At 41.1% G+C, this 26,375-nt stretch overlaps 1 protein-coding gene across 1 annotated transcript in view; it reads left to right on the forward strand.

Annotated features, from left to right (window-relative positions):
• LOC126473337 (uncharacterized) overlaps nt 1–26,375 on the forward strand; it is a 179,669-nt gene that overhangs the window by 88,089 nt on the left and 65,205 nt on the right. Inside the window, exon 6 of the mRNA XM_050100330.1 lies at nt 1,341–1,551. Coding sequence (XP_049956287.1) covers nt 1,341–1,551 — 211 coding nt within the window. The remainder of the gene's footprint in view (nt 1–1,340; nt 1,552–26,375) is intronic.

Genomic DNA, 26,375 nt, shown 5'->3' on the forward strand with positions numbered 1-26,375 from the left:
CAACTGGCCTTTCAGGTGTACAATGTGTATTCTGTTTATATAAAAATGTGTAATACATAACAATACCAGAGAAGGAAAGTCGCTACGCATCACGTAGCAGAGATGCTGAGTCACGATAGGCACAATAAAAAAGATTTACACACTCATAGCTTTCAGCCATTAAGGCCTTTATCAACAGTAGACACACATACACACATGCATGCACACACTCACGCAAACGCAACTTGGACACGCGTCTGCTGTCTCAGAGAGTGTAGTTTCAGCTCTCTGAGACCGCAGACGTGAGCAAGTTGCGTTTGTGTGAGTGTGTGTATGTGTGTCTACTGCTGACAAAGGCCTTAATGGCAGAAAGCTATCGGTGTGTGAATCTTTTTATTGTGCCTATCGCGACTCAGCATCTTGGCTATGTGGTGAGTAGCAACTTTCTTCTCTGGTATTGTTACATTCCATCCTTGATTTTCCATTGTTTTATTTGTGTAATACATATTTAGATATACATAGGAATTTTTGAAATGAGGATGTTGTACAGATAAGTATTTAAATTTTTTTATGACATTCATTTTGGCAAACAGTCTAACTTGTAACTGCAGTTTTGTATTCCAAACATTCATGTCATTTATGGGAGTAAGAAATGGAGTATTCCTTCTACTTATTTCTGAATATTTTTCATTTTTTTGTTTGTTGCCTTTGTTCTGCTGTACATTTCTGCATCCAAATTCAGATCGGCACTTGGAACAATACACTTATTACATTTGGATGCCACAATTCTTTGAAAATTATTAATGTATTTATGCAAATATTAAGCAAATAGCTATAATATCCTTCAACTAATTAGTAAGACTGAAGGAATAGCAACTTCTTTTATGATTTTGCTGTCTGTCTGATGCTCTATTCATTCATAGCTTTTCTAAGCACTAAGAACAAATAAATTAAGTGACAATTAATTGTTGATACAACTTATAGAATTAGATAATAATAGGTACTTTTCTCTGTTATTGTGCATCTTGACTTATAACACATACCCAAAGATGATACTTTGTGATGGAGTCTATGGAACATGTAAATGAAACTGCTGTAAATCAGATTTGTACAGTAAGTTACAAAATTGCTTATACTAAGTTCTGAATGTAGTATGCCTGTGATTTGCAACTGAATAAACAACTTCTTTTCAGGAGCTGCATGGCCATTGACACTGACACTATTCATGATCCTTAGTACTTTTCTTTTTAACTTACGTTAAACAATGAATTAATGTGTGTTACAATTTTACTATCACATATGTTTACTTGAATTTCCAAATTAAGAGGCAGATAAAAATATGTAGCTGCACATTTTTACAGGCAACATTCAGCATGGTTGATGGGACTGGCAATGGCCAATACAGTTATTTTGGAGATGGACTTTGTTCTGGTCATTGTGGTATAACTATTGATTCTCCTCAGGAGAAGGACTACGGCAGATGGCAGTGCATTGTTTTAACAGCTCACAGAAGAAAACCTCTTTCTTCTTTTATCTCTATTTCTTCAGATATGGGAGATGTTGCTGGAGCTGGTAAGTTGTGAGAAAGATAACAATAACTTGGTGAAAAGGAATGGACTCATGTGGCCTTTCAGAGACTCACTGTGCTCACTAATGAATTTTTACTACCACAACAGTTGGACATGAGGTAAACTTGCAAAAGAATTGTGAACTGAATTGCTTCTCACATCACAGTTGATTGTTAATCATTGTAACTGACTGATGATGTAATCTGATTCACATTCTTTTGCTGAGTAATATACTACAGAGGGGTAGGAGGGGGTGGGGAGATATTAATTCTATAACAGACAATCAGGATCAGGTCAAACATGTTGTTATGTTAATACCTTCTTGTATCACATGGACTGTTCTCAGATTTTTTGTGCATTAAGATGTAACACTTTTTATGATCCAAAAGCAAAAATCAGTTTATATTCTCAGACAGTAAGTGTTTGGAATGATACAGGGCTCTTGCATTGATATCCTGAACAGAACCCTAGTGGAGGTGGTTTGCTAGTGCCTTCGTCTTATAAAGCATCAAATATGCATTTGTATCCTATGAATGATATTGATTATTTCTTTTGTGAGGCTGAAATTCAGTGTAATAACATAGCCTACTTTCAAATAATGTGGATGGGCACCATCATCCTAACTGCACCCACTTGACACATGGTTCATCATTAGTTCATATCCTCATTCCACAGGATATGGAAAATAATCTTGGGATTTGACTCAACATAAGTACATAGTCTGTTGGCAAAGAACTTTATGCTACCATCTCTTGCTCCCTTCCATTAATATATCTTCTCCAGCCAAAATTTGAACTAGCTATCTTCAGGTTGAGCATCACTATATTAGATGTTTCAGAGATCTTAGCTGTGGAAGCTAGTTTGTCATGCTTTACTACTCTATTAAACTCAAGGCATTAGTGGAAAAGCATTTGATCACCTAGAAAAAAGTAAGTGAAGGAAATTACTATGACTCTCTTCAAAGGTACATATACAGTGGAGTCCCATTAATTCGAACTAATTGGGACTGGGTCTTGTTCGGATTACCGATTTGTTTGGATTAGCCGGAATTACAATGATGAGTTTCTAGAATGAAGTATACCAAGCAGACAAGCAGTTAAGTGGGTACACCATGGTAACAGATGGCTCACTCTCACTCCCTGTCGTTGTTGTTGTGCACTGTTGCAATCTTTGTAGTGTCTGAGGTCAGTGCGCTGCCAGTTGGCTTGCAAAGCCCTTCGTTATGTTATTATCAATCGCTGGCACTTGTGACAGTTGTATTGTATTCGTTCAGGTATAGTGGTGTATGTATTTTCGTCATGAGTAAACAGAAACATGCCACATTAACTCTCAAAGAGAAACTGAATGCTTTGAAATGGATAGAGAATGGTGAGAATGCATCTAAACTGTAAATGGAACTGGGTGTTGGCAAAGCGACCATTTGTGACTGGAAGAAGAACCAAGTGAAGCTTGAACAGTCCTGTGCAGAGTCTTCAGGAAAAACACTCTAAATTTGGCAGACTTAGAAACAGTCCCAGTATGATAAAGTGGATGAAGCTCTTTTCCTTTGGATTACACAGGAAAGAGAAAGGGGAACTCCTTTGAGTGGAGCACTGGTTCAGAAGAATGCTGTTTTACCTGAACAATTTAATGAATTGTGTTAAGTCTTTTAGTGTGAATATGGGTTGGTTGGACAGATTCAAAAAATGTCATGGAATCCGTCAGCTAACAATTACTTGAGAGGAGATTTCTTCTGACCGTGATGCAATGAAGGAATACTTGGATGAGTTTGAAAAAATAAGAGAGGGAAAGTATTCTCCCCAACAAATTTATAACGTTGGTGAGACTGGCTTTAATTTTAGGGCATTGCCAACAAAAAGCCCAGCATCAAAAGTGGAAGACCATTGTCCTGGTTTTAAAATGTGCAAAGATCGTGTGACTTTATTAGCATGCAGCAACACTGCTGGTAATCACAAGCTGCCTTTAATGCTGATCAGCAAATCTGCTAGGCCCAAAGATTTGAAGTTCCTGCCCTTATATTATCGCAACCAGAAAAAAGCATCGATGGTTGGTAACCTGTTCAAAGAATGATTTCATGGCCAGTTTTTTCCCTCTGTCAACAGTTTTCTAAGGAAAATCATTTGTCTTTCCATGCAATCCTTTTGATTGATAATGCGCCAACTCACCCCAGCACTGAGGAATTATGTGATGGAGATATTGTGGTGCCGAATGTTACACCACTTCTACAGCCGATGGACCAGGGCAACTGCAAACATTAAACCTGATTTACAGAAAACAATTTTTAAGAATGCTGACCCAAGATGATAGCATTCTTTTAGTGGACAAAATAAAGAAGACCAATGTGAAGGATATTGTTTATTGGACCACTGAGGCATGGCAGAATATTTCAGAAAATACTCGGAGAAAATCAAAGACATCTCTTGAATTTCAGAACAACTTAGTTGAAAATGAAGAGGAAAATCTACTACAAATGATACAGACAATCCCTGGATGTGAAGAAGCTAGTGAAGGAGGCATAGATGAGTGGATAGCAGCAGGTGGGGCATGTGTGGAGAACCTCACTGATGCTGATTTAGTTGCTGCTGTGACTCAAGACTAGGAAAAAGTGGACTGCTTTGACAGAAGTGACAATGAGCCTGAAAGTGACAAAGGAGAGCTGGTGCCATACAGTGACACAGCAGAAACCTTTGACCTCGTACTACGTTATTTGGAGCAACAGCCCACTGCTACACCTGCTGATTTGATGTGCATGAGACAATGGCGCAACTATGCATCATGTAACAGACTGTCTTCATTATGCCAAAAAACAATGACTGAGTGTTTGTTATCTAAAAAGTAGGGATAAATGTCCACTGTATTTTAGCAAGTTTGACAGCTTTTCTTTCATTGTTATGCAGTGTTTAAACCTAATGTTTCCTTGCCAATTTTTCTACTACATGTTTACTGTACTGTGTAAATTAAAATAGTGTGTGTGTACAACAGTTTACCACACAGTTTTTGATACTTAGACTAACATTTTTCATGTTCAGATTAACCAAACATTCAGATTACCAGGGTTTGGATTAGTGGGATTCTGCTGTACAGGGTGGAGAAAAACTGAGTCACAAAATTTTAACCCTGGATAGCTGATGCCAGTAGGAATGAAAATTACTAATGTTGTGTAGATCAATAAAGCACAATTTTTAAACTAATGAAACTTGGCGCCACACGCTCTGATTGGTCGTGGGATTGCCCTGTTGCTGGATGCTCTGGACAATGCATGATTGCAACTGCTTTGCCTGCCAGAGATCATGATGTATCCAAGGTGGCCCGCATACTCAGTGGTAGCGCGCCAGCCTTCCACTCTGGGGGCAAATCTGCTGGGATCCCAACACATCCATCGTAATTTCATGATAAGATGTACTGGAAACAAATCTATCAACAGCTATAGTTTGCATACAGAAAGGCCAATCCCCTGGCATGACACAAGCTTGGTAATGTCGAACGGTGTTTTGCTGAACTCTTTCAAAGATTCCTGGCATTCCCCTGATGTGATTAGTGGCATGTTGAATGCGATCCATTAATTCCTCTTCGTTTCTATGTGGTTTGTGTCTGGGTGGGTGAACTAGAACCTTGAAGAATCCCCACAGGAAAAAGTCTGGTGGTGTGAGGTCTGGTGGCGTGAGGTCTGGTGACTGTGCGGGATTTCAAAGTAATAAATGATTGAAATGAGGTGGACCTCAACTATGTACCCTCCGACTCCGCATTGAAATTTTAAAAGTTTTGGTTGGTTTCGTTGCCTAGGGGCTAGGATACATAGTTGCCACATTACAGGCCAAATACTGCTGAGTCTACAGTATACAATAAAAATACACACATGAATCGAATGGTCGAAGGTTTCTATCACTTGGCAACTGTGAATTATGAAAGTAACACATAAATTTATAAATGAAAGATTACTATTGAATAAAATCTGCAGGTACTATCTTAACGACTTTAAATGATGAGTACGATAGTAGAAGTACTTTTGAGAATGCGGTATATTTCTGCAAAACACTTATTGGTGTCGGTGGTCCAGCAATTAAATAAAATATAAGTTGAATAACAGGGAAACAATAGATTCCTACTGCATGTAATTAGTTATGAAGAACAACATAGCTCGCAAGATATTCACTTCTACACGCACACTACATCTTCACTGTAAAAGCCATGGAAATCTCGCAAGTGCACAAGTCAGCACTACGAAATATTTCTATTTGCTGTGACCACATGTTAACTGCTCCACACTCTCCAAGTCCCTCTCACGACTCTGCGTCCATCGCACCGTCGCATTCAGCACTTCCTGTATCCAGTGCCATACCGTCCAGCCCTGCCGCACTGCCAGAACTACCCCGTGTTCTCTCCATAAATTCGCTTCCGTCCAGGCTCCCCATTCACGAGCGCTGTGATTGGCTAGAGTGCTTGCGCCATGTCTTCATGCCAACGCACAGTCACACTAACATAATGAAACATATTCGAAATACTGGATTCACATTTAAATACTTGAAATTAAATAAATATTCCTACGGCTGGACCATAAAAGCACTCTAACACACATTATTAAATACATAAACAAATTAAATAAACATATATCAAAGGAATAGCGACAAAAGGTAGGCCAGTAGCCTAATGTCTCTGTGCTTTCTAAAACACAGTAAATATTTAACCAATTTCTTCATGAATAGTGTATATCAGATGTAAACAAAGACATAGATGAATAAATATATTTATAAGCATGCTGCTACCATTTTTTTTGTGTAACTGTGGAGTACTTATGGCCTGACGCGATTGATAGTAATCGGCCACTTTGACCTCCAATAACTCATGTACTATTCAAGTCTCATGCCTGTAATTTATACCAATTTAGGTTTACACTAATAGCTTCCTATAGACACATAGATCAACAAAATCAAATGAACCATTTAGATTTTGGAAATTTGTTGCTGGGTGTTACTTGTATAATTTACAGTCAGATACTAAACTTTAAACTAATAAAGATATTGAAAATCTGATTACACCATCAGAATCATTGTGCAAATAATAGTAATGTACAGGTTTCTTTTTGAGATATCATCATTCATCTGGCTACTATTAATTTCCATATGAACTGTGAAATGTCTGCCATTAAGGTTTCACAAAGTCCGCCATTTTGGCACTCCTGGCATAGACATCTCCTTCATCGACACAAAGCACCATCCCTGTCACAGTGTCAACATGGAATTCCCAGCCATGCGGCCGATGGACCATGTGGTCTGGCCATTGTGCGGCATCATGCGGTTGCTAACGAGCTGCGGCTTGCACAGCAACCCGAGTGGTTGCCGCCAACTCTGAACTTAGAACATTTCCTGGGTGCCGCAACTCACCTGTTACCTCACAGTGGGTGAACTAGAACCCTGAAGAATTCCCACAGGAAAAAGTCTGGTGGCATGAGGCCTGGTGGCATGAGGTCTGGTGGCGTGAGGTCTGGTGATCGTGGGGGCCATGTCCTGTGAGCACCTTTGCCAATTTCCTGGCCATCAAAGAGTTCATTTAAATATCTGCGCACAGCACGACTGTTATATGCAGGCATCCCATCATGCTGCAACCACATGCGTAGCTGTATGTCCTGGGGAACATCTTCCAGCAGGTTGGGTAGAGTTTCTTGCAAAAAGTGAAGGTAATTTGCCCCAGTAAGTCGAGGAGGTAGACGGACTGGCCCAATCAGATGGTCACCCACAATGCCTGCCCAAATGTTGAGAAAAAATGTTCCTGGTGTTCACGGATGTACGTGATGTGAGGATTTCTCCTTGCCCAATAATGAACATTTTGAGTGTTGTAAAGGCCATCCCAATGGAAGGTGCATTTGCCAGTAAACAACACAATGATGGGGAAGTCAGGTCCTTGTGCAACATGTTGCAGAAACCACCGGCAAAACCCTAGCCTGTGTTCATAGTCTGCCACAGGATTTAGGTCTTGTACAGGGTGGAAACTAAATGGATCACGGCCATCATACCTCAAAACCTCCCAGACTAACCGATGAGCGACACCCACGTAATGTCCAACTGCTCAGGTACTTGTCGTAGGTGCTTCCTTGATGTGCTCGAGAACAGTCTCCCGTTGTGTTTGAGGTCTTCCAGCATCACCATGATATCCCGCTAATGAGCCTGTTTCACTAAGTCACTAGTGAATTGCTGTAAACATTTGCAGATGCGAGTGGCATCTTGCTGGGTACCATTCCTCATACAACCATTGAGCTTCATGCTCATTACCATCAGCTAGTCCATAAACAAAAACCATATCTCGTTGTTTTTTAAATTAATACTGTGCTGCCATGCTTACTCTATGACTAAATTGCAGGTGACATGTGCGTGCTCTGAAGCAAAGCTTATGTGTGAATGCCTGTGACGTGAGGTGGCACAAACAGCAAGAGCTATTTGACATGTGTGCGTTTCATGTTGGGGCAGCGACGGAGTGAGGGACATTTGTATGTGTCAACCGACAACCATTGTGCTGCCTGTCAACCAGCGGATGGCAACAGGGCAATCTTATGGTCAATCGGAGCATCTGGCGTCAAGTTTCTGTAGTTTAAAAATGGTGCATTGTTGACCTACAAAAAATTAGTAATTTTGGTTCCTACTGACATCAGATATCCAGGGATAAAATTTCGTGACTCAATTTTTCTCCACCCTGTTTGTCACATATCTGCCACCATTCTTTGTTTTAGTGCTAAATACAACCACATAAATAAAAAAGTAACGATTTTAGGACTATTGATATAAAAACTAATACTATGAATTACAGTACTAAGCCAAGAAATTCACCAATTATGGGAAAGTGCAGTTGCAATGCTGTCTCATGCATATGGTAGAATGAAAAGACTTTTCACCTTGCTGGACTTAAGATTTTCTTCCATTCCCATCCAACATTTCCTAGTTCTTCAACTAATGTATTTTTCCAAAAATGACAGTAACTGTGTGCTGTCATTTGCTGCTGCAAAATAACAAGGTCTGATCTTACTGTATCATACACCAATACAGAAAGAAACTGGAAAAATTGTTCTTATTACATGAATTGGGCTCAATCTCACATCTTATTTAAATATGGAATCATCATTAATATGTTACATTGGTGTGACAGAAATGACTACAAGCTTTCTGCGCATGTTGTTCAACACACATCAATATGTACAGAAAGTCATCATTTGCTGGTGGTAGGACTACAGTGAATGATGTTAATGTGTGTTGGTGCACACTTCTCAACTAGATTTAACTTGTGCACTGGTTAATTTATATAGTGGTTGTGCATCATTATGCATCAGAGTGCCCTTACAGTCATATAGCGACTACACTGATATGTAATATCTTTGACATCATTTATTCCTTGTTTTTTATAATTATTCTCTCACTGATTTTTCGCACTGATGTATTTTCAAACTGCATTGCATGAGCACACTATGCAATCAATATTGCTTTAAGGCTTAAAGTTAATTTCTATGAGCCACAAGATTTTTGCCATCCCAGTGTGATTGTAAGTGACAGTCAATGTCAACTAATGTGCTATCCATGCTTCATCATTCCAACATCAAGCCCACATCAACTGCATCATCTGTGTACTGCATTGGCAACATACTTTGAGCATCAAAAGCTGCTCTACCGCATCAGTTGCACCACTGGCCATCTGTATGTTAAGGTATAGCAATGCTGGACCCAGCACCATCCATCTATATGCCTCTGAGCACTTCAGTTAACCAAGTGGGTTTCAAATCACCACCTTTTTGGAACAGAAACCCGTCCTATGGTTCGTGCAACTGAAGAGTCAATTCTTGCTCACCAATGTCACAGCTAACAAAAATAATTTTGGTTATGTCACCACGGCACTTAACAAAGACATGGCTCTCAAGGTGCAGGATATTTTGGCCTTACCACCAAGCACTGACCAACATATTACTCTGAAGGATGCAATCTCTGTCACAATTTGAGCAGAATGACCTGATAAGTCGCTGCAAAAAAGAGGATTTAGGAGATCATACTCCCTTACAGTTGTTGGGTTGGTTGCAAACACTAGTGTGAATAATACTGTTAATGGAGACATTCAAAGGAACATCTGGCTGTCACATCTTCCTCTCAATGCACGAAAGATCCTTGTAGTATGTGCCAGAGACCATGACACGTTAGTGCAGACTACAGATCATATTGTGGAGATGTACTCTTGTGCAATAGTAGCGAGTGTTAGCTCACCACCTGATTCTGTTATAGTATCACTGTAGACGCAGAGCTCACTGCACAAGTGACCACACTATGGACACGGCATTCCAGTCATCAACCTTAACAATATCACTCACCAGGACAATGCAACCAACCATTTTTGTCAAAGGAGATCTGCTGGTACCACAGAAGGTTTGAACCTCAAGTACAGAAAAGCACTCCACCGTGCAAGATGGGAAACATAACAGGAAGTCAATAATAAAGAAGACTGGCTTTCTGAACAGAAGTCATCAATTGTTTGCCACCGATCTCTATACCAATCTCCAGTTCTTGGAGGATACTGGTCCAGACATGTCTGTTTATTCATCCACTCATCTGCCATGCAATAATTGTGATGGCTGTCACCTCTTTGCTGCCAAAAGACCTGCGATAAAGACGTATGGTCATGTGGCACAGACCTATGTAATAAGTTAAGAGTTGGAATTTATTACAGCAAATGTGACACATTTTAATGGTCTTCGGATGACAGGAGAGACAGTATGGTACTGGGGTGCAAGACTCACATGTCTCTCACGGTTGACTCATGTATTGTGTGCAGCCGATCTTTTTCTTGGATCAGACAGCTGCATCGATCTTCACAAACTCTTCTTCTCTGAAGACTCTAGCTGGTTAAGGGAATTTCAAAATAGACTTCTTTTCTACTCTTGAAATGATTCTGTACTCTCTGGATACTTTTGTTCAACTCTGTTATATTTTCATCTCCACAATAAAACAACTTCACAAAATTCACACAAGCATTCAGCTCCCACAAGTCAACCCCGTCTTGGACCTTTAGAAACTAACAGATACAATTATAATGTGTTTGGTTTAATAACCAGTATAAAACCAGTTCTTGCTTATTACAAGTCCAACACCCGAAAATCAAATGTAAATATCTTTAGTTCAATACATAATTCATTTGTTCACGACAATACAGTCATTACACTGTCAATGAATAGAGCATGCTTGCTTCTTGTACTGGACATACAGCTTCTCAGGCGTGCACTGCAAACACTTGTCCATGCTAATCGACCTTCACTATTACTGTATTCTCCTGATACATGTCTATCCTGCACACACAGAACCTGTGGTGAGGTAGACACATCTCCACTCTCTTACCCTCGCACTTAAAACATGGGGTGCTTGAGACGGTGGAAAGCCGCGTGTCTCTAGAATTTACACTGAAATTCTTGCACTGCAACATTCCATATTAGAAGCTGACTTTCTGTCATTTTATGACCTGCTACCCAACCTCAGACATCGGCAACTATTTGATACCACAACCAATCTCACCAGTCAAGCATGTGTATGTTGTGTGGGTGGTGTAGGAGTTTGGATGATTGGTTGTGACTCTCCCTACATAGAACTTCTTAAACAGTTCCTAGAGACCAGCAGGCAGCTACTGGCACTAGCACCAGTATGCTATTTGACAGTGCATCACATCCTCACAACAACTGGACTGCCAATCCATGCTTGACTGTGCTGTTTGACAACAGAAAAGGTGAAAGTAGCTTTCATGTTTGCTCAGGGTGTCTTCTGACCATCAGGCAGCAGCTGGGTCTCACTGCTACATGTAGTGCCCATGAAGAACAATAGATGACTTCCATGCACTGATTACCAGCAGCTAAATCAAGGACAATCCTGAACTGCTATCCAGTACTACATATGGAGGGCTTATTATTTTATTCATGGCTGTAATTTTCAGCAACTGCAGTACTATTTTTTCAGGATAAATTTCAGTCATCAGTTGCAAATAAGTATTTATTAACTTTACCAGTTTTTACAAGTTAATTTGTCATCTTCTGGAGCCTACAAAATTAGGAATATTATAAATCTTTAGACATTGGCTACACATTTATGTGAAGTACAAAAAGTATATTACAGAAGCTTACTTAGTTTAGCAAACAGTCAATATCTTCTTCATATAGGGATAATGCCATCCAGAAATTTACATATTGTATATGATTATTTTATACGCTATTTGACAGTTCGCAATAACTCACTCACATCTGTGGATCTATTGTGCTAGCAGTAAGGAACATATATAAAAACACGTATAAAAAATATAACAAAGGCATTAAAGCAGTTATATATAATACATTAAAAAAATTAGACATAATTTTAATATATGAAGTGGGTGGGCTAATTTTCACATTTTATAAGAGATGATACATAATCGAAGTAGTGTCTGTTTTTTAATCCAAGTTGATCACTCAACAAACCTTTTCAGTTTAAGTGAGAATCTTTATGTATTTCAGATTCCTTTAAAAGGTTCATTTTTTAGCCCTTGTCATTTATATGTAAAATTTCCATGCTTAGCAGTAGTACAAGTTTATGTGCCAACTAGCTCTGCAGATGACGAAGAAATTGATGAAATGTATGATGAGATAAAAGAAATTATTCAGGTAGTGAAGGGAGACGAAAATTTAATAGTCATGGGTGATTCGAATTCGAGAGTAGGAAAAGGGAGAGAAGGAAACATAGTAGGTGAACATGGATTGGGGCTAAGAAATGAAAGAGGAAGCCGCCTGGTAGAATTCTGCACAGAGCACAACTTAATCATAGCTAACACTTGGTTCAAGAATCATGAAAGAAGGTTGTATACATGGAAGAACCCTGGAGGTACTAGAAGATATCAGATAGATTATATAATGGTAAGACGGAGATTTAGGAACCAGGTTTTAAATTGTAAGACATTTCCAGGGGCAGATGTGGACTCTGACCACAATCTATTGGTTATGAACTGTAGATTAAAACTGAAGAAACTGCAAAAAGGTGGGAATTTGAGGAGATGGGACCTGGATAAACTGAAGGAACCAGAGGTTGTAGAGTGTTTCAGGAAGAGCATAAAGGAACAGTTGACAAGAATGGGGGAAAGAAATACAGTAGAAGAAGAATGGGTAGCTCTGAGGGATGAAGTAGTGAAGGCAGCAGAGGATCAAGTAAGTAAAAAGATGAGGGCTAGTACAAATCCTTGGGTGACAGAAGAAATACTGAATTTAATTGATGAAAGGAAAAAATATAAAAATGGAGTAAATGAAGCAGGCAAAAAGGAATACAAACGTCTCAAAAATGAGATCGACAGGAAGTGCAAAATGGCTAAGCAGGCATGGCTAGAGGACAAATGTAAGGATGTAGACGCTTATCTCACTAGGGATAAGATAGATACTGCCTACAGGAAAATCAGAGAGACCTTTGGAGAAAAGAGAACCACTTGTATGAATATCAAGAGTCAGATGGAAACCCAGTTCTAAGCAAAGAAGGGAAAGCAGAAAGGTGGAGGGAGTATATAGAGGGACTACACAAGGACAATGTTCTTGAGGACAATATTATGGAAATGGAAGGGGATGTAGATGAAGATGAGATGGGAGATATGATACTGCGTGAAGAATTTGATAGAGCACTGAAAGACCTAAGTCGAAACAAGGCCCCGGGAGTAGACAACATTCCATTAGAACTACTGACAGCCTTGGGAGAGCCAGTCCTGACAAAACTCTACCATCTGGTGAGCAAAATGTTTGAGACAGGTGAAATACCCTCAGACTTCAAGAAGAATATAATAATTCCAATCCCAAAGAAAGCAGGCATTGACAGATATGAAAATTACCGAACTGTCAGTTTAATAAGTCACGGCTGCAAAATACTAATGCGAATTCTGTACAGACGAATGGAAAAACTGGTAGAAGCCGACCTCGGGGACGATCTGTTTGGATTCCGTAGAAATATGGGAGCACGTGAGGCAATACTGACCCTACGACTTATCTTAGAAGCTAGATTAAGAAAAGGCAAACCTACATTTCTAGCATTTTTAGACTTGGAGAAAGCTTTTGACAATGTTAACTGGAATAATCTCTATCAAATTCTGAAGGTGGCGGGAGTAAAATACAGGGAGTGAAAGGCTATTTACAATTTGTACAGAAACCAGATGGCAGTTATAAGAGTCGAGGGACATGAAAGGGAAGCAGTGGTTGGGAAGGGAGTGAGACAGGGTTGTAGCCTCTCCCCGATGTTATTCAATCTGTATATTGAGCAAGCAGTAAAGGAAACAAAAGAAAAATTCGGAGTAGATATTAAAATCCATGGAGAAGAAATAAAAACTTTAAGGTTCGCCGATGACATTGTAATTCTGTCAGAGACAGCAAAGGACTTGGAAGAGCAGTTGAACGGAATGGACAGTGTCTTGAAGGGAGGATATAAGATGAACATGAACAAAAGCAAAACGAGAATAATGGAATGTAGTCGAATTAAGTCGGGCGATGCTGAGGGAATTAGATTAGGAAATGAGACACTTAAAGTAGTAAAGGAGTTTTGCTATTTAGGGAGTAAAATAACTGATGATGGTCGAAGTAGAGAGGATATAAAATGTAGACTGGCAATGGCAAGGAAATCGTTTCTGAAGAAGAGAAATTTGTTAACATCGAGTATAGATTTAAGTGTCAGGAAGTCGTTTCTGAAAGTATTTGTATGGAGTGTAGCCATGTATGGAAGTGAAACATGGATGATAACTAGTTTGGACAAGAAGAGAATAGAAGCTTTCGAAATGTGGTGCTACAGAAGAATGCTGAAGATAAGGTGGGTAGATCACGTAACTAATGAGGAGGTACTGAATAGGATTGGGGAGAAGAGAAGTTTGTGGCACAACTTGACAAGAAGAAGGGATTGGTTGGTAGGACATGTTCTGAGGCATCAAGGGATCACCAATTTAGTATTGGAGGGCAGCGTGGAGGGTAAAAATCGTAGAGGGGGACCAAGAGATGAATACACTAAACAGATTCAGAAGGATGTAGGCTGCAGCACGTATTGGGAGATGAAGAAGCTTGCCCAGGATAGAGTAGCATGAAGAGCTACATCAAACCAGTCTCAGGACTGAAGACCACAACAACAACAACAGCAAGGATGGGGAGGAAGTGTGTCTTCCTTTGTTTTGAGGTGTTCTGCAAAAGTTGACTTATATGGATTCCTGCCATCTTCATTGAGAAACGCAACATTATCTGAGTTTTTATACAGGACAGACAGGGAAGGCACTTAAGACCCCAATTGCTCAACAAAGATGGCGAGAGTTCATGTAAGTCAGCTTTCGCAGAACACCTCAAAACAGAGAAACACACACTTCCTGCCTTATCCTTGTTTAACATGGAAACTGTATTTGTAATTGACAAGGGCTACACAATGAACCCTTTGGAAGAATGTGAATTATATAGACATTCTCACCTAAATACAAAAGATTTGTTGAATGCTGAACTTGCATTAAAAACAGACGCTATTTGTATTGGGTATAATTTTTTATAAAATGTGGAAATTAGCCTTTCCATTTTATATATCGAAATTGTGTGTCATATTTTTTCAAATGTATTACATGTAACTTCTTCATATGCCTTGGTCATTTTTTTTGTGTGCTTTTATATATGTCCATTGTTGCTAGCACAACAGATATATAGATGTGATTCAGTTATCGTAAATTGTCAAACAGTGTTTAAAATAATCACATACAATTTGTAAATTTCTAAACATACCATGGCATTATCCTTTGAGAAGAAAATATTGCCTGTCTGCTAAACTAAGTATGTTTCTGTAATATTCTTTTTATATGTCACATAAATGTATAGCCAAGGTCTAGGATTTATAATATTCCAAATTTTGTAGGTTTCTGAAGATGACAAATTCATGTGTTGAAACCAGTAAAGATAATAAAAATTTATTTGCAACTGATGACTGAAATTTATCCTGAAAAATATTAAGGACTTTATGTTTAACATCTACAGTAAGCCTGTCTTCTCCACCTTAGATTTGGTGCATGCATATTATCAGCTACCCATAGCACAAGAAAGTGTTGCTAAAACTGCTGTCACCACTCCATTTGGCATCTTTGAATTTAGAAAAATGTCATTGACGTTGTGGAACGTCATGCAAACTTCCCAATGTTTCATGGGTGAAGTGATGAGAGACCTGAACTTCTGTGACATATACAGGGTGATTCAAAAAGAATACCACAACTTTAAAAATGTGTATTTAATGAAAGAAACATAATATAACCTTCTGTTATACATCATTACAAAGAAAATTTAAAAAAGGTTTTTTTTCACTCAAAAACAAGTTCAGAGATGTTCAATATGGCCCCCTCCAGACACTCGAGCAATATCAACCCGATACTCCAACTCGTTCCACACTCTCTGTAGCATATCAGGCGTAACAGTTTGGATAGCTGCTGTTATTTCCGATTTCAAATCATCAATGGTGGCTGTGAGAGGTGGCCGAAACACCATATCCTTAACATACCCCCATAAGAAAAAATCGCAGGGGATAAGATCAGGGCTTCTTGGAGGCCAGTGATGAAGTGCTCTGTCATGGGCTGCCTGGCGGCCGATCCATCGCCTCGGGTAGTTGACGTTCAGGTAGTTACGGACAGATAAGTGCCAATGTGGTGGCGCTCCATCCTGCTGAAATATGAATTGTTGTGCTTCTTGTTTGAGCTGAGGGAACAGCCAATTCTCTAACATCTCCAGATACTGTAGTCCAGTTACAGTAGCACCTTCGAAGAAAAAGGGACCAAAAACTTTATTGGCTGAAATGGCACAGAAAACGTTCACCTTAGGCGAGTCACGTTCATACTAAATGAAACTTTATAGCTCCCTTAATTCGCCGACACACAGTGCTTAGCTCTGCCTTTTGTCATTGCAGAGTTTTAAATTCCTAAAGTTGTGGTATTCTTTTTGAATCACCCTGTACATTGATGATTTATTAGTTTATGTCTAGCTCCGAAACTGAACATTTGGTACTGACTGCATGTCAACCCTTCTAAATGTGTCTTCGGAGCTTCAGATGTCCACTTTCTGGGCCACACAGTCAATGTCCATGGAATTCGGTTGCCGCAACATGAGGTAGAACCAGTGACTTCTTGAACTGCATCGATTTCTGTTTGTCACCAACTTCTACCATTGTTGTGTGCAGAACCATACATTGTTGGACAGTGTTCTGAAATATCTTCTGCAGGGTTTGCGCAAACCAAATGACAGACTGCTGTGGAGTAGTAACCTGAGACGGCTTTCAACACTGTAAAGGCTGCTATTGCTGTGGCAACTCTGTTGGCACACCCTGTACCACACGCACCGCTTGCCTTAATGGTTGATGCGACAGCAGTAGGTGCCACGCTACAACAGCTGATAGAGGATCAGGGGCACGCTTTGGCATTCTATAGCAGAAACTATCACAGCAGAACTGGTTAACCTATGAGTGTGAACTGTAGGCAGCGTACACTCCCATCAAGAAATTCAGGCACATGCTCAAAGGTAGACACTTCACTCTTGTCACAAACCACAGACATACATATGTCATCAATGCCTAAACAAAGCTTTGCCACACCAGCTTCACCATTTGGACTTCACAGAACAGTTTACGACCAACATTGTCCGTAATCAGTGAGAACTTAATGTCCCAACAGACACTCTCTCTTGCACTGATGTGATCTTAAGTGCAATCAATTATGGGGCACTAGCCTTTGCACAACAGTCTGATGGCAAACTGGAGGATGTATTGACACAGCTGTCTAGTCTTCAGCTCCATCCCATTCCAGTGCCACTAGGAAACATATTGTTGTGCTTTGACACGTCCATGTCTAGGCCATGACCCTTTGTGACTCACAGTTTTCAACAGCAATCAATCACATTTCTGAATGACCTGTCTCATCCTGTTGTCAGTGCTACAGTGCAGTTGGTGAAAAAGCTTTTGGGTGATTGGATGCACTTATTGTCTTACTGCTATAGGCTGGTTCACTTGCTGGCCTGAGCTATTCCCCATTTCCGACACCACTGCTGAGACCATCACAACTACACTCTTCCATGTAAAGACTGACTTTTGTGGTATATCATTGTGCAGTACCACTGAGCAGGGTATGTTAGGCACAAATAGCATCAAGGCAACTGCTTATCACCTGGCAGTGATTGATTTGGTAGAACACTTACTCCGTGACTTCAAAGCATCTCTTCAGTGTCATGAGTCACAGCACTGGACTGAGACACTACCAGTCATGCCGCTGGACCTCCACATAGTCATATAGGATGACCTGAAAACAATCATAGCTGACAATGGTCTATGGAAAACTAATTAGACTACCTGGTGAGTTCCTCTACAACATGGCGGACGCTATTGTTGATGTATCAGATTTTGTCAGAAAGCTACCCTCACAGATATGGCTACTTTGGTCTATTGCAGCAAGAGAACAAAGGACTCACTACCCATTCATTTTTATGGATTTGTCAAAGTGTCATTTGACACAATGTTGTATGTAAACCTCTGCAACCACTGTACAATGGATTATCTACATTACTTAGCAGAGAGGATAAAACATTTACATTTGACATCATGGGAATGCCAACAGTTTCCACTGACCACCGAAAACCTGCCTTTAGCACTGCTTCTACTGAGGCATACAAGACACCTACCACACCACCTATGGACACAACAGAACCATCTGCTACCCCACCATCGATCACTGACTGACATCCCGCTGTTGACAATGAGTGCCATCCCTGACTTCTCAACAACATCAAAACCAGTTGTCATGTGATTTGCACGCCACATCAAGTTTAATTGTAAGTATCATAAGCACTTTTGTGTGTGTGTGTGGCGGGGGGGGGGGGGGGGGGGGGGGGGGGGAGTGATGTAGGGGCTGTGCTGTGCTTCATTGTGCATCGGGGTGTGGAAGTGTGCAAGTTATACAGTGATTATATTGAGACATACTGTCTTTGACATTGTTTATTCCTTGTTTTATATAATTACTCTCTCATGGATTTTTCATGTTGATGTATTCTGAGATTGCATTGTATGAACATGCTATGCAATAAATGTCACCTTACAGTTAATTTCTCACAAGCTGCAACACTTATTTCTGTTATACAATACGTTAATAACTCTGGAAAAAACGTAATAATGCAGAATTTGATGTGGCAAGGAGTGCTAAGCTGGTGATATTCTCCAACAGTAACAAAGCACTGCCACAATGAAGCCATAAATATACAATGTATTATATCTGTTTACTTCACATCAGTGAAAAAATATGTCATTTTTAATGACTACTGAAGTTATCTGAATGCTTCTCATTGATATAATTACAAATAGTCATATTTATAGAATCAAAACAAGCCACCTCAGAAAACAGTCCAATCTATTCATGTCATACCACCATCCATCGCCACTACAGAAGTCCCCATCAGACTTCTCCTGCATCCCCTCAGAGCTGCCTTGAAAATATCATACATCTGCCACATCCTCAGAAATTCTCTCCTGTCGCCCCACAGAATCAAGAGCCTTAACAGACCCACAACATGATCAGGAACCTCCCCTCAAAAAGTCTCAGTCCCACAGCAGTATCTGTCCTTGCCAATGATTTACCCACACGTGGGTATGCCTTTGAGAAGCCCATTTGGCAAATGTTTATGACAGTTGGCAGGCTGTGACTCCATCATTGCATGCCCTAATGTTTTCAATAGACTCTAGGGCTGTCTCTGTCACACTACACATGTTGCCCCTATGTATTTTGCTGACATTTATTACAGATGGGATGGCGGTTGAATTTCAATTAGATATGGGAGCATCCGTCAGCCTCATTAATTTAGATATGATGGGAGCTTGGGGCACCCAGAGTTGCAATGGCTAGTCTGTCAGATTGTGTCGTATAGAAAACAGCGCTGTGCATTGCAAGGACAAATCTCCATCTCCATCATTGCAAGAATGTGGAATGGGAACTTACATTGCCAGTAGTAAATTCACTGTTTGTGCAAAATGTTTTTGGTATGGACAGAATACTTTTGGGCTTCATGCCTTTTAGGTTTGGCTTTCAGATCAAGGAACAAAGTGCATTTAGTGTCTCAGTCTGTCACTTTTCATGATCTGGGCTCCTTACTCCAGTACTATAGCCAGACGTTAAAGAAAACCTTGTACCATGGCTGAAAATTTTGAGGCATATGTTTCTCTTAAGCCATCAGTCATCCCAAAATTTTGTGGCACTGCCCCATTCCCTTAGCCATGCATGACAAATGACAAGGAAAATACTGAGTTGTACACTGAAGAGCCAAAGGAACTGGTACATCTGCCTAATACTTGGTAGGGCCCCCGCGAGGATGTAGAAGTGTCGCACCATGATGTGGCATGGACTCGACTATTGTCTTAAGTAGTGCTGGAGGGAACTGACACAATTAATCTTGCAGGGCTATCCATAAAGCCGTAAGAGTACAAGGGGGTGGAGATCTCTTCTGAACAGCACATTGTAAGACATCCCAGATATGCTCAATAATGTTCATGTTTGGGAAGTTTGGTGGCCAAAGGAAGTGTTTAAACTCAGAAGAGTGTTCCTTGAGGTGATCTGTAGCAATTCTGTATGTGTGGTGTGTTGCATTGTCCTGCTGAAATTGCTCAAGTCCGTCGGAATGCACAATGGACATGAATGGATACAGGTGACCAGACAGAATGCTTACATACGTGTCACCTGTCAGAGTCATATCTAAATGTATCAGGGGTCCCATATCACTCCAACTGCACACACCCAACACCATTACAGAGCCTCCACCAGTTTGAACAGTCCCCAGCAGACATGCAGGGTCCATGGAGTCATGAGGTATTCTCCATACCTGTCCACGTCCCACTTCCATCTGCTCGATACAATTTGAAACAAGACTCATCCAACCAGGAAACATGTTTCCAGTCATCAAAAGTCCAATGTTGGTATTGATGGGGTAAAGTGAGGTGTAAATATTTGTGTCATGCGCTCATCAAGTGTACACAAGTGGGCCTTTGGCTCTGAAAGCCTGTATCAATGATGTTTTGTTGAATGGTTCACATGCTGACACTTGTTGATGGCCAGCATTGAAATCTGCAGCAATTTGCTGAAGGGCTGCACGTCTGTCATGTTGAACAATTCTCTTTAGTCATTGTTGGTCCCATTTTTGCAGTATGTTTTTCTGGCCAAAGTGATGTTGGAGATTTGATGTTTTACTAGATTCCTGATATTCACAGCACACTCATGAAATGGTCATACAGGAAAATCCCCACTTCATCGCTACCTTGGAGATGCGGTGTCCCATTGCTCATGTGCTGACTATAACACCACATTCAAACTCACTTACATCTTGATAACCTGCTATTGCAGCTGCAGTAATCAATCTAACAATTGCGCCAGACACTTGTTGTCTTACATGGGCATTGCCAACTGCAGTGTCGTATTCTGTCTGTTTACATATCTCTGTATTTGAATATGCATGCCTATACCAGTTTCTTTGGCACTTCAGTGTAGCATTGGTAGGATCAGAGTATTGTTTCTCCTATTTCATTGAGTCAGTAGGCCATTACTTTGGTGGTAATTGAGAAGCCTAATAGTGCTGTGCTGCTCAGCAGTGACTTTAAAAAGATGGCCAGTGTACAATGTGTTGTGGATTCATATCCCATTCCATGGCAGGTGGAGTTGTTGGTGAAGTCATTGGGCTGCCAGTGTTTTTCCAGCATTGACTCGCAAGATGTTTACCTTTAGTTGCCTTTGGACACAGTTTCTTGGAATTTCCTGGTCCTCAGCACACCCTTTGGGCTTTATCAGTTTAATTGCTTGCCTTTTGGAGTCTTGTCTGTACCAAGAGTTCACCAATGATATTTGGAGCAATTGAGTCAGGAGATTCCCTGTTGGTTTAATTAACTTGATGACATCTAGGCCACAGGCACTACTTGGGAGTAGCATTTATAGAACCTTCAGTCAGTTTTCCAATGCCTCATGGATAATGGCGTTCTTGCAAGCTGGAAAAGTGCAGTTTTTTGGGTCACATACTTTATAAGTCTCAACTCCACAGATGACAACATCAAGGCCATTGTCAACCTATCAATGCTGAAGAACTTGAAGGAGCTCCAGTTTTTTTGTCTAAGGTTTCATAATATTTTCAGTCCATTTCCCAGACTGCACACATCTTCCAGTCTCTTAACTGGCTTTGCCAGAAGGGCATTAAGTTTGTCTGGTCTGCAGATTGCCAACAGGCTTTTCACTGTTTCAAGCAGCAGTTGTGTTCTGCTCCCTGGCTGTCTTTTTTTACCCTGTCCTGTGACATATCCCACTACAGTATTGGTACAGTCATGTCCCACCGGAACATGGATGGCACTGAACACCCACCAATTATGCTTCAAAGACACTTCCACTGCACAACTGAACTATTCACAAGTGCAAAAGGAGGTGCCAGCTTTTATTTGCCGTATCAAAAAGTTCTATGTTTTCCTGTATGGGGTGAGGTTCCTCCTCATCATTGGCAATAAGCATTTGGTTTTTGTATTTGGCCCTTGTTCAAAGCTGCCAGATAGTTGCCCAGTGATTGCAGCATTTCTCTGTAACTATTCTTATGACATTTGTTACTGCTCCACCAACCAGCATGCAAATACTGCTGTATTCTCACAGCTACCAGTGAGATCCAGTCCAGAATTCGACAGGCAAGAGGCTCTTGTGTTCACTTTGGGTGATGCCTTGCAGCAAATCTTGTATGATTTGCTATTGAGAGTATGAGAGTTCATGATTGCTGTGGCTGCTGACCCACTTTTCTGGAAAATTGTTTTGGTGGTCGAGGTGGGATGGCTGGAATGTGTCTCATCATGAATGGATCCACCATCATGGTGTACATTTTTTCTCCTCCATGCTCATCTCAATGGTATCCAGGTGGTCCTCATGCTTGCCACAGAGGACCAGTGCTGTTTGAATGGTTGTCTCATAGCATTGTGTCCTCACAGTCTCTAGTTGCTGTATGTGTCACACTAGGGGATGACCCAAGTGAAGGTGCGACTGCAATGTCAAGTCTATTGGCCAGTGGTTGATCATAGCATTGGACATCAGTTACAAGCTCGCAGGGTTTGTGCTCAGAACCGGGCCATGCCACCTCTCTCCTTGGCCAGTTCCAGAGCACCCTTGGGGTAGTGTACACATTGATTTCGTGTGTCCATTTTTGGGCAGTAGTGGTTGTTGGTACTCAATGCAGTGTCAAATTTGCTGTATGAGACCAAGCTGTCATCCACATCATTGACTGCCACTGGTCATGCATTGTCATTTACTTTTGCATTGAGGAGTCATGTAGGAGCCTCAGTTATGATAACAGTAGGCAATTTGTGTCACAGGAGTTTGAAGACTTTTGCACCTGCAATGTTATACGGCATCTGAGTACCTATCTATTTCACATAGCTTCTAACTTGGATGTGGAGTGCCTTGTGCATACATTCAAGACCCAGAGGGAGTAGGCTGTATGTGTCTCTTACTGCCATGACTCATTGCTCAGTTTTCTGGTGATGTACTGGGTGACACCCTTCAGTGGATGCAGTCTGGTGGAACATTTGTTGCACCCTGAATCAAATACCATGGACCACTGTGGCCTGCCATGTCTTTTTCCTGGGGTGGCTATTTGGGCCATTTCTTCAGCCAGCAGCCAGAGTGGCTGTGGGTATCATGTTGGACTGCAGAGGATGGCATTTGTTTGCAGTGGATGTTGGCGTGGGCAGCCCACTCATCACATTAGTCAGTTGGGCCAAGACTCTTTTGGAGTGTTGCCACTATGGTCTTCCAGTCAGCTGAGCAGCAGAGTTGGTTGCAGTATTGCTCCTGGAGCAAGCTCCCATTTTCAGCAGCTTGCATCACTGTTGCCATCCTCTCCACACCTCCAGCTTCCTCCTGTCACCTCATGACCCAGTGTGGCTCATGCCTCCATCTGCCATTGAGTCCACCAGTGGACCCATTGTTGCCACAGCCTCCATCCCCTTCCACTTTTCTGGCAGGACCAGCAGTGCTGCTGTTGCCTCCTTCGGTAATTGGCAAACTGCCAGGTTCTCTGATGCTCTCTCCAGTTCAGCCCCAGAGCTCACTACCCAAGCCTGGCAATTTTTGCCTTTTCAGGGGGAAGGGATTTAGAATCCACACCAGTGGACATCCCAATGGAAGGCAGAAGAATGGCATGGGTAGAACAGTGGAGTAGTTCAGGAACCTGCAATAGAGGTTGTATACATTGCATCATATTTGCAGGGCCACTGGTGTTAGTAATTGCTTGCGAACAACAGTAAGTGGAGCAGGCCAGTGCTCACGTGGAGCTAGACTGCTGTGGACCTAGCTTGGTGCTCATGCTGAGAGTTGTTGTATGCTCAGTTATTAGCAGTTCACACCAACTGCATGCTGTGTTATTCATACTCATACGTCTGTGGGTACTGGTGCTCCACTTCCAGTAGTTCAGTTCACATGGTGAGTTAATCCCATTTGTGGGATTCTATTACCTGTCACTATCAGCGTGAAGTACTGTGCTGACTAAGTTGAGTATCAGCATTGTCATACCTTCATTATATCATTCTCAGTTGAACAACAATTCTGGAATCCAAACTGTGATATCGTAAGTAAATTGTTACTTCTTAAATCTTAAATTATTCTTGAGTACATTACTTTTTGGAATATTTTGGAAAAACATGTCAGTAAGGAAACTTGATGATAATTACGTTTCCGGTAAAGAAGTTTAATTGCATATTTTAATCTGTGAAAATTTCTTGTGTCAGTGATGCATTAGATGTGTCACTAAGGATAATGAAGTTATGAAATGCAGGTGTTACCTGGCAGAGGGTCTCTTACAGCTTTCAGATACGTCCATCTACAAGGCCTGAAACAGTGACCATGCTCCAGAAATCCAGCAAGATTTCCAGTCCCTTCTCAAATCCATCCCAGAATCTCTCCCATGAGTATGTCTCCCATCTCACCCCCAACACTCCCCACTTGCCTACATTCTAAATACTTCAGAAACTACATTAACCAAACCACTCAGGACACCTCATTGTGGCTGGCTACTGCCCCTTTGCCCTTGTGTATGAACAGCCCCAGCCTTTTACCCATAACCTGTTCTTATATGCTGCTAGGAAAAAAGTTAGTACACCCTTTTAGAGGTTTCTAATTCACTAAAAATTTATGGTTGCAGCAGTGCATACATATGGAGTACATGATATGGTTACATTTACAGATCAATAACACAAGCGGTACTGAGGTACCAGGTATCGACCCATACTGAAACACCCACATTAGTATGTAGTATAGCCCCTGGGTGGTAATGCAGGTACTGACTGTGGCATCTAGTAGATCATACAGATGGTGAATACTGTCTTGGGATATGTTATGCTACACCTGCTCAACCTGTTCACACAGTTCTGTAAGAGTTGTTGGTTGACAAGTGGTATGAGTGACTTCTTGTTCCATCATACCTCACATGCGCTCAATTGGAGACAAGTCTGGAGATTGTGCTGGCCGGGGAAGTTGCTGCACATCTTGCAGAGCACGTTGAGTTTCATGGGCAGTGTGTGTATGAGCATTATCCTGGTAGAGCAACACTTCATCTTCCTATTCCAAGCACAATAATATAATATGTCTATAAACATTCTGCACATACTAAGTGCTGATTAGTGTACCCTCTAGAAAAACCAAAGGTGAACAAGAGTTGTAACTTATCGCACCCCAGACCCTAAGGCCAGTGTGTCTTGGATGAGTACACTCTGGGAAACAGTGCTTCCCAGGTCTATCTACATAGTATATCCAAATGACAACCACTTGCATGCAGACAGAATCTGCTTTCATGGCTGAATTCTACGGTTCACCATTCTATCACCCAAGTGATCCTCTGATGCCACCAGTTAAGCCGTGAATATTGATGCTGTAGCATGGGTGGAAGACAAGCTAGAGGTATGCATGTCTGTAGTCACACTGCTAATAATTGATTTGCAATAGTTCATGTTGACATGTCTGGGCTCACAAGCCCTCTTATCTGTAATGTGGTTTCTGCCTGATCTGCCATTGAAATACAATGTTCCTGGCAGATGTCTGTGCTGCGTGGATGTCCAGAACCTTGTCTACAGGTGTGAGAATGTTCATGTGACCACTGATACCAGCTTTGTTCCACAAATGCAGCATGTCCAATTTTTGTGTGGAAATTCTCCAAAAGAACCATGCTGTCTCTCGGACAGTCACAATTTGACCTTTCAAACTTGCTCAGTTGGCTGTCAGGAAGCACAAATACATTTCTATGACATGGTTGCCTGCTTGCTTCACACTTTTGCACCACACTGAGCCTTTGGTCTATGAGCATTCCCTATTAGAGGGTAGACACAGATGGTGCTCTGGTAGCTATTCCACTATGCTGTCTCTTGGTGGACAGCACTAAAACCATCTTCATGATGTGGACTGAGGCTGAGGGCACCCTATCAACATTCCTCCAAAACCTCAAAACTTTTTCCCCATTCATTGCATCTTGTCCTCCTCAGACCAACAAGCCACCTGCCTTGAAGTCAACTTCCACTTCAATCATGGCTACATCAGTACATCCATCCACAACAGACCTAATAACCACCAATGAGCACCTACATGGCAACACTTGACAACCTATTAATGAACCATCTCAATCAGGTGAGAGGTTTGGGATTCTGGATGGTTAGGAAGGACACCTTTAGATGGTTCTTTAATAGGTTATCAAGTGTTACCATGTAGGTGCTCATTGCTGTACCATGGATTTGATTGTAAATGAAGCCTTCCCAGGAGGAATAATAGTGGGTGGGGATGTTGTTC

This window comes from Schistocerca serialis, chromosome 4, assembly GCF_023864345.2.
Source record: "Schistocerca serialis cubense isolate TAMUIC-IGC-003099 chromosome 4, iqSchSeri2.2, whole genome shotgun sequence".
Lineage (NCBI taxonomy): Eukaryota > Metazoa > Arthropoda > Insecta > Orthoptera > Acrididae > Schistocerca > Schistocerca serialis.